Below are 9,952 nucleotides of genomic sequence, written 5' to 3'. Positions count from 1 at the left end.
ATACATTAGGGAATGAATGTAAGTGAATAGAAAGTCCACATTAAATACAATAACACAAGGATGCATCTGCAGCACCAAACCAGTTCCCACTGACTAACAACAACCTCAAGACAGATTAAAAATCCATAATGAGATATTGTTGACAAGAGCAGAATAAAGTTTATTTAACATCATTGATATAAAAACAATTGAATTTGCTTTTCATTATTAACAATATCCTGTCTCCATCTTGAAATAAATAAGCATTTAGGCCGTCAAATCGTTGAATGCACAAGTATAAAACATCTTATTTGCTAGACATAAATTAATACTAATTGCAATGTAACAAACAAAAGCCCTCAATTATCCTGATCTGATACAAAACAAATGGTGCCATACACAGTATTATCCAATATGTTTTCGCTCACCAATGATCAAAAAAAATATTTAAAAACTGCCACTCATCTTCTCACACCTATTAATAATTAATCCCCTTCCAATCACTCTTAACACACACTTGGTAGATAGCTTAAGGACAAATCTGATTTAAAAAACGTTGCAACATTTTAGTAGAATTTGTCAGAAAAATAGAGATAGAATAGATAGATTTTCTAAAACAGTAGCAGAAATATACTTCGAAGAGCTAAAAATCAGCCCTTGGAACAGTTCATAAACATTTTTCAACCTAGACAACAACACAGTTGCTATTATATTACTAAGGCACTTTTGCAGAGTAGCCGTAATAATATTTCAAGGCACAAGAATAAAATAACACCATCCAGTTAAACACTATAAGAATGGGTGTACAGTAATTTTTGAGACTCTAAAAATCTATCCAAACCTGTGCAAAACAGCTGTTGAATACATTTTGAACAGTAGAAAATACGAGCATGTGCAAGTGATTTGTCACCTTTGGAGTCTGTTAAAATGTCTGAAAGGATAATCCAGTGAGCCTCAGGTCATTCAAATATTTGAAACCAAGCCCAGGTCACAGTGACTTCTTCACAGATGCAGTGTCAAAGTCAGGAGCAGCGGCACAGCAATACATCACCTCTCCTTTTCAAAATAGCATACCGTATTAATAGAGGCTTTATTTATACTCGTGAAAAATGTGCCTTTCCTCATCTGGCTCTGAGGCAGCGCTGTGCTCCTTCCAGAGGTGGCAGATCAAAACTAATCCACCTTTTTCACTGGCAGAAATGAGATACACACCATTTGAAAAATATGGCTCCTACTTATACGCCATGATTGTTGGCGTAATAGTGAAATTCATTATGCAGAGATGAAAGTCATTTGCATCTAGAGACCTACAAAATATTCACATTCCCCGATGAGACATTCAGTATTCCTCTATTTTTTTCTTTATATACCAAGTAAAGAATATCAGGTATTGCGTTTTTCTAAACATGGATATATAACATTTCGGGATGAAGCCACTAACAGATCCAGAGAACGAACCTCTGCAGTTATTCTAGTGTCCGAGACTGTCTCTTTTCGGGTGAGCATGTCCTTTTCCCACAGAGTAGGGAGTGTGATTCATCTCGTGTCGCAACCTTGGAGGGCCAGATACAGCAAAGCCTACAGTAAATCTGCCAAAATAAGCCAGTATATTGGCACTCTGTAGCCGAAACTTCTCCCTATAATCACACCAACCAGCTGCGGAGTATGGGTGACAGCTGAGTGGGTGTAGAGCAATTACCCTTTTATCTGTACAGAAAGGGAGTTGAGCAGAAGCCTACCATCTCTCAATTGTTCCAGGATTTGCGGTTCTCTCCCTTACTGCGGCTCGACGCTGCCCCGCCCCCCTCGCCCTTGGCCAATGCGGTGAGGGCTGCCAGGTTTGGGCTGGACCCTGATAGGTTGGCGCTACGACGCTTCTGCTGTTGCTGCTGGCGACGGCGCTTGCTCCCGCCCCGGCTCACCCTATCAGGCCTCACCAGCACCCCATAACCTGGGTTACAGTGGAAGTAGTGCTTGCCGTTCACCGACCCGTCATTCTTTCCTGGAGAGACAAGGAGACATTTATTAAGGGTATTTCTGTGCCGGCAGACAGTACACAGTGCAGAGTGAGAGGAAAGATGAGGGGATGAAATGCAGCACACAAGTCATGATTCGAACAAACATCAATGCTGTAATGCTGACCAGGCCCAACACCTCTGAATGTTGATTGGTCACAGAACAGGGTTTTCTCAGCCTGGCCTTTCTTGTGTTATGGATATGATGAATGGGCAATATTTTGAGCCGATGTAGATGAGGGAGGGATCAATAGTATCACAAATGAGCTATACTGCCTTCAACATTAATAGGGTTGGGGTATAAGTAATAAAAATAGAGTGAAGAAACGCTGGTGGTTTTAACGGTTTGAGTTTTTCTGGCATTTCTGACTTTGATAGTCCATAGTAGAGAAAGACAGGAACAATGGGGGGGGGGAGGGGGATTACATGCGTCAAAAGTCCCAGGTTGCATTCGAACCCAGGGTGTCACAAGTACATGGTCTTAACCATCTGAGGCACTAGGACACCCAAAAATTGCCTGTTTACATTGCCTCAAAAAGGTGGTCAAGCATCATGGTCTTTAAAGGCTGGAGGAAACCGGATAGACAACAGGTCTTTATTTTAAATGTCAATATTGGGCCAAGACTGGCACTTTTGATCGGCTTATTACTGCACTCTTCTACTACTACTGCCATACAAAACACAGGCCACTGAGAATCAAGCCCATCCATAGATTACTAGACCGATTACCAGAACTTTGATCTTTTTATTAACCAAAAGATAGGACTATGGAAAATGTTATTGAGAATTAGATGGGATTCATTAAATTACACAAATTAGCAGTAGAATAGAGGGCTATTTTGCTCACCTGCTGGTACCTCCAGTTCCACTCCCACCCAGACGCCCTCTGCAAAATCCGTAGGTCCCACATAGCGCACGGTGCCACTCTTATTGGCCCCCACAGTCACAAACTCCCCTTCTTTCAACCAATCAGGAAGAACGGTAGTAGCGGGCCCGTCCACGTCTTCATCTGAGATGATTTCCAGCCTCTCCATTGGCACAGAGAGGTTGAGTCCCGCCCCCAGGCTGCTGGCCCTGCCCACCTGCCCTAGACTCCCTTCCTCCTCACCCAGGATACGATGAAAGGACTTGAGGTCGGATGACTTCACTTTCTGGATCTTGAAGGGGTTGGCTGCTGAGGAAGGGTTAAGGTTGGGAGGAGGTGGAGCTGGAGCTGGGGTGGCTACAGCAGGGGCAGGGGCTGGGGCAGGTGCTTCAGATGGGACTGTAGCTGCGATGGAGGAGGCATTTGGGTCCGAGGCCTTGGAAATGGATGGTTCCTGGGATGAAGCAACCAGAACCGAGTCTCCAGATGGGGCAGGAGCAGGAGCTGGGTCTTCGGATAGAACTGGGATCAGGTTTGGATCATGAGAGTTGTCTAAGGCTGGCATGGCCGGTGGTTCCCTCTGGTCTGTGGATGCTGGCTGGTCTTGTTGTGGCTGCTGTAATTGTGGAAGATCTACTAACATTTCCAACTGACTCATTTCTGCAGATGGTTCTGTTTGGGCATGAAGTAACGTTACTTCTGATCCTGTCTTTTCTGTGGCAGCCTGCTCCTGTTGTTGGATCAGAGGGGGTTCTGGTTTTGACTGGTCTGCAGGTGGTGTCTCTACTGGTTCTGGCTGCTTTGTTTCACTCTCTGGTACTAATAATGACTCTTCAGGTGGCTCCGACTTCTCCGAATGTTCCGATCCAAAGAGGTCAAGTGCTGAGTCTAGCTTTTGTTTGGTCTGGCCTGGTGATCCTGATACTCCAACTTGAGATTCAGGTTGTTCTAGCTCCTTCAACTGGACTGGTGCAGACTCATTTGGTTCTCGTTGGCTCTGTGTGGACTGATTCGACTCGGCGTTCATTTTGTCAGTTAACTGGTTTGATTTCGGCTCTTCTTGTGCCACTGTGAAAGGCTGGGTCTGAAGTTCTGGTTCAGTTTGAGAATCCGATGGAGTGCAGTGTGGTTCGGATGATAGTGGAGGAGTTTCTGTCAGCAGTGGGTCAGTCCTCTCTGCCGCCTCCTTGCCATTCAAATCCTGCGATGACTCCTGAGGCTCTGATTGGTCAGCAGGGACAGACTCCAGACCAACGGTGGATTGTGTAGCGATGGAGAGAGGCGTGATTCCCTGCGTCACTTTACTCTCCTCTCCCTCTTCATTTGGCATTGCCTCGAAGACCTCCGCTCTGCTGTTGTATGACGGAGGGAGGTCCCAGCTCAGCGTATAGACCTCTGACAGCGTTGCCGTAGATACACTAGTGGACATGTACCCGCTCGATGCCTCGCTCACCGGGCTGTGGGTGGAGTCTTCTATCTCGGGGATGATTGGCGGTGGGAGGGGCATGGATCTCTCTGTTTGGATCTCTGGAGGGCTCATTTCCTCAGTGGGAACCTGGAGGGGAAACCATGGCAACACAAGTATTAGTGACTGGAAGTGCTGCGAAGTGCTGACTCCCCCCTCTGAAATGTTGTCAGTTAGAGAGTGTTGAGTCTCTCTCAAACAGGCAACCCTGTGGTTTTTGATGAGCACGCATAAATCAAGTACAGAATAATTAGGAAAGCTATTATATTTGGAGGATTCAGAGCAGAGTAAAAGAAGAGTTGAGCTTATCCTTCTTCCCTGTTTTATATTCTAAGGCAGACCATGCTCTACTAGACCCAAACAACTGATAAGGTGAGGTGAGCCATGCTGCATCAAGGAGCTGCCACTCAAGTCTGTAAGAATTTAATTACAATTGTTTTGAATGGAGTTTTGGTGTCATCTGTTCCTCTTCCAACCTCTAAAGAAAACACAATGCTACACACTACAACTGTGGCTCTAATTACACAGACTTACTGGCTGCTGGTGTGCGCTCATGTCCTCTTCAACACTGGCTGACTGCACCATGATACGAGGCAAACTCTGGGAGGGGGAGGGAATTTAGAAAAAAACAAATAATTATTTTTTTTGGCTTGTAGTGTGCAGCAATCAAGTTTATGTCATTTCAGATAAAACAGCCTCTAAAGAATCTGTCAATTAGCGTGGAGAGGTTGTCAAGCAGATTTCAAGACGTCGCGCAATCATGAATGATTCAGTGTCATTTCAGTCCAATTCAACCTGGAGATTAAGTATTAATTTAAGCCTGCAGATTCCCAAACCTGTTCATTATACAGTGTGCATGAAGTGCCGATTAGCTGCTGTGATGGAATTAAAAATCTCTGGCTTTAGTATGATAGTAAGAGAGAAATGGAGCCTGTGATAAAAAATGTTAATCTATGGTTCTGGAAAGAAGAGAGAGCCAGATACTGCACACCAGGACACCAAACCCCTTTCTCTGGCAGTCTCTCTGAGTACTAGTGCTAAACTAGGATAATAACTGGGCCACTTGGCCATCTGTTTCGATATATTAGGGCTGCATAGTTAATGTTTTTTAATCATGTATCGTGAGTCTAGTTTCCACAATTAATATACAAAGTAGCAGCGAAATATTTAATTTCACAGAGAACATTCGCTGTAGTTGAAATTTGTCAAGATGTTCATATGAGATGCAAAAAGTGCAACAAAGTTTATTGTTGTTCAAATCATTGAGACAAATAATTGTGATAAACTAGTGAAACAATCAGGATTATCATTTGTCACGCATAATCGTATAGCCCTATCCAATATTCAATTCATCATTTAAGCTGTAGATAAGTTGTAGATATGCTTCAAATATCAGCTGTTTAAATATTGTGTGATCTGTTTCTAAAAATAATGTTGCCATTTTGCTTGGAAAAGCGCTTAACAAGTATGTAGTAGAAGGATCAAACTTAATCCTATATGTTGTCACTCAGACTCTAAACGTATAATAAATAAGGCCAAATGTTATATGATTAACAGATGCAGTGATAGGATATGAATCAGCATGATTGATTTGGCTCCCATGCATCTCTGCCATCACATTCTATGAGGATATTTGACGCTTCCTTCTTCAGACTCTGCTGATGAAATTCAAGTGGTTTGATTCAATTCATATTGCTCCGAGCGACATGAGAACCTACATGGACAGTAGGTCTACCCATAGAGAGGAGGTCAAACAGAGCTACCCTCTCACTCTCTGGACCAGGACAGTATACCTGCAATTCAACACAACAGATCAGGGGCACAAAGACGGCTGCCTCCTGCACTAAAGCATCTAATAGTGACAGACATAGGTGTTTTATTGCTTTTCATTGATCGTAGGGTCAAGAAACTACTGTTGTAGAGAGGTGCTCAGTGGAAGTTGGGGTGGTCAGACTTGAAGAGCACTGAAGAAAAACAAACCCTGGCACCAGTAATTTCTTTTTTAAATTAAGGTGCAATTGATTCATTTGGCCAGACACTTAATAAAAGAACCTCAAAGTGCAGCATTTGTAGAGTAAAATAAATCTGTCCTTTGTGCTATCTAAAAGTATTCTGCCCAGGTCTTGAGATCGGTGCCACAGTGTCAAGAGATTTTATTTACATGCACATCAATATCCTGTTTATTTGGACTAGTCGAGTGTTTTGTTTTTGTGTTGACCCTCGTAAACATCTGGGGCAAACGCAGTGGGGTGGAGCGCTGATTAGGACGGCGGTCTCAAATCATGTGCCATTGAGGCCCAACAGTACGCAGGTTTTCATTCCCACCAAGCGCGACGGCACAGTTTCCCTGATTAGCTTCCCCTCGCTGGTTCAAGGTGCTAATCAGCGAAATCAGCTGATTTAGTGTTAGGTTGGAATGAAAAGCTGCAGACTCTCGGGTCTCGATGGCACATGATTAGGAGGTGGAGAGAGGGCGGGGGCGAACAATCAGGGCAACAAGGTTCACCTGCTCCTAATTAACCTTCCCCTGTATACAGTATGTATGCATGTATGTATGTTCCTGTCTCAGTAGAGCTGTTAACAGAGCCTCTGCTCTGAACACAAACAACCAACACCACGTTAGTCACTTCAGAGACACTGGTTACATTTACATACAAAGAGAATTCCCTTCTTAACCCGGTTACTCAAGTAACCCGGTTTTGAGTCGACCTACTGTATGCAAATGTCATAACTCAGTTAAAATAACCCAGTTAAGTTCACACTCCAATTAAAAAAAACCCGGTTAAGATGCCCGGATTATTCCAATATTAAACTGGTTACTGCAAAATGTAAACGTCTTACTACTTCCACTTTTGGACTATTCAGACTAGCACAGCATTATGGGTACATGTTGATGTTAGCAAAAAACATGGCAGTGAGCAGTAGGCTACTACTACTATTGGGATCATGATTTCTTTCCCCTGTATTAGAAGTAACCTTACTCAAAGACTGGCAGCCACATCTTTTTAATACTTTTTGGCTGGTGGACCATTCTATCTGTAGACGGGACACCGCAGTTAGACTCAAATATTTTGTTAAACTGGTTAATTCATGGCAACTGAATCAATCACAGGATATCAAAGGTGATTGCAAACAGCCTTAACCAGAAGACGGCCAAAAGCCGTGCATGTTAACATAGTCACTGATATTATCAAGGACCGAGGTTCTCAACCATTTTGACTCATGAAGGAAACAAAGCTTACTCACGACCCCTTGTTACAGGCATAAATGCGCAAACTGGTGAACTAAGGCTGGAAATATTCGTTATTTCACAAGAAAAAGGCATTTATGACACAAATTACAAACATGATAATACGTTTGAAACTGCACTATTTTTGCAAACTTTTGAAAACCCCTCATCTAGGGTACTGAGGCATTTATATGATTTATGTCATTTATTGCGTGTGTTACTATCTACATGAGCTCCGTTTCCACGGCAACAGAAGAAATATGCTGTTTATGTGCACAGGGGATATTTGCGAGTGGGCTACGGCGATGCATATAAACATTAAATCCCTGATAAGACCGCAAGCGGAATGTGAGCTTTTATCCAGAAAGCGGTGTGCGGGCTGAAGGAGCGTACCTGCTGATGGACAGGTGTCTGGTCTCTCCTATCTTCCTTCCCACCAGGAAGCAGCGACTTGAGCAGCTTGGGCACGGCCTTCACTGGAGAGAGATAAGACGCAGCAAAGCCTGAACGCACTGATGGGGTGTATGGTGGGACGACGAGAGGGAGAGAGGGAGAAAACAAGGACAGAGAGGAAGGATGGGCGTAGGGAGTGAGGTGTGGGGGGAAGAAGAAGAAGAGGATGAGGTGAAATGAGGCATGAAAAAGCAGGAAGAGATAATGGTTTTGGGGGTCAGGGAGGCAACAGAGGAAGAAGAATGTGGGGAAGGAGAAAAGGACAGAAATGAAGAGGCATGTTAGCAAAGAGAAAGGAAAAAAGTGCAAAATTAAGATTGTGAGCGAAAGGACAGATACAAGTTGGCCACCAGCGAAGGCATTAAAAATAGAGGTAACAACATCAGAGGCAGCAAAGAGGGAAGGGGAATTCAAAGCGGGAGAAAGAATCCATTATAAGATAAATGCAGCGGGTGTTTTATCTGTCGTACCGGTCTCTGGGTGCAGGTTCTGGGACACGGAGCTCGGCAGCGTGCGTCTGGACAGAGGAGACACTGCAGAAAGGTCCTGGTGGCTCTCCCAGCCCTGCACACACAATACAATACACAATATAGTTACTCTTCCACAGTAGAGATGAGGAAGCTAGCTAATTACAGCAGAGATTCAACAGAAACTTAAGTCACACTTAAATGAAAAGCCCATTCAAACTATCATACATCTATTTTAGAATTTATTTAACACCAGTCGCTTGTAGCACCGTCCTCCATCATTGAGCAGTTGAAAACGTGTGTGTGTTTGATGGGGGTGTTGGGAGTGTCTTGAAATTCCAATCGGCAGGGAGTTTTTGCTCCAAAACCAGGTAAATGAAGACTGTATTAATTGCTGAAATGCATTAGCGCTGAAATGCAATGTTAACAAAATCAATCTGATCTGCTTCTGAGTAATGCTATTTCTAGTTTTCTTGCATGTTTAAATAAAGGAGTTAGAATACAAGAGACATGCCATTTTAGTCTAAAGCCCATGTAAGTACATAAAATTGGACTGCATTGTTGTTAGTAGTAGTAATAATAGTAGTAACGTTAACACAAATGCAAGCAAAGGCATCACATCTTAGTAAAGGCTTTTCTAGGTTTCTTGTTCAGCCAAGATAGGAAATATGAGAGACATTGTTTTAAGCAATAACAGATCAATACTGTGCATGAGAATGTGCACTGTTTTAGTCAACATGTAGCAGTAATATAGAGCAAAAGTATAGATACTCCACTCCAGTAACTGAAGCCATATTAGGCCTACTGTATATCATGGCAAGAGAAGGCTATCATAAGGTGACTGGGGAGAATCTCGCAGATGAGAAATAGATCATAATAAAGTAAATAAATAAATGTGAAAAAAATATATAATTATATGAATGAGATAGTCAGGAGAGACATGATTTATGTGTTTTTCAGTGAAAAGGAGTCTCACCTTGAAGTCATTGAGCTTGTGAGTAGAGGAGCAGAGATCCAGACTGCTGGCTGACAGCTGGTGGAGGTTAGAGGCAGTATGGAGGGAGCGAGTTAGTGAGACAGGTTAACAGGGGTAAGACAGGTTAACAGGGGTAAGACAGGTTAATAGCAGGAGAAGAGGGAACTACCTCAAGGAATAAAAATAAAAAAACAGACTACAAACAAGCCAAAAGTAAATTATTCGATTCCCCTACTATGCCCAGTATGGTTAGAAAAGGCAGTGAAAGGTCCATTAGAGTGAAGGGTGCCGTGATTTGCTTTTTTGTTGTACCCACTTTCCCTCAACCTGGCTCATCTACTTCTACTTCAGTTAGTGATTTCCTACATTTCCCAGACTGACTTTCAACAACACCCATAGAGTCCAAAATTCTGAGTCGAAAAAGAAGCTCATGCTCTTTGATTCTGAGGAGCTGACACCAAAACCTGACGTTTACCATTGATGTTTTGAATAGCTGGACATTT

At 43.1% G+C, this 9,952-nt stretch overlaps 1 protein-coding gene across 3 annotated transcripts in view; it reads right to left on the bottom strand.

The window, feature by feature from the left end:
* Window positions 1–170: 170 nt before the first annotated feature.
* LOC139923434 (kinesin-like protein KIF13B) overlaps window positions 171–9,952 on the bottom strand; it is a 41,717-nt gene continuing 31,935 nt past the window's right edge. For 2 of the 3 annotated variants that reach the window (XM_071914225.2, XM_071914227.2), the window contains 6 exons: window positions 9,450–9,506; window positions 8,477–8,570; window positions 7,947–8,029; window positions 4,859–4,924; window positions 2,842–4,414; window positions 171–1,981 (listed from right to left, as the gene is read on the bottom strand). In XM_071914225.2, the coding sequence (XP_071770326.2) occupies window positions 1,725–1,981; window positions 2,842–4,414; window positions 4,859–4,924; window positions 7,947–8,029; window positions 8,477–8,570; window positions 9,450–9,506 (2,130 nt within the window). In that variant the 3' untranslated portion in view covers window positions 171–1,724. The remainder of the gene's footprint in view (window positions 1,982–2,841; window positions 4,415–4,858; window positions 4,925–7,946; window positions 8,030–8,476; window positions 8,571–9,449; window positions 9,507–9,952) is intronic. The other variant, XM_071914226.2, reaches the window with a different exon arrangement.

This window comes from Centroberyx gerrardi, chromosome 18 (genome assembly GCF_048128805.1).
Source record: "Centroberyx gerrardi isolate f3 chromosome 18, fCenGer3.hap1.cur.20231027, whole genome shotgun sequence".
NCBI lineage: Eukaryota > Metazoa > Chordata > Actinopteri > Beryciformes > Berycidae > Centroberyx > Centroberyx gerrardi.
Note: the sequence above shows the minus strand (reverse complement) of the source record. Positions and strands in the feature narration are given on the sequence as shown.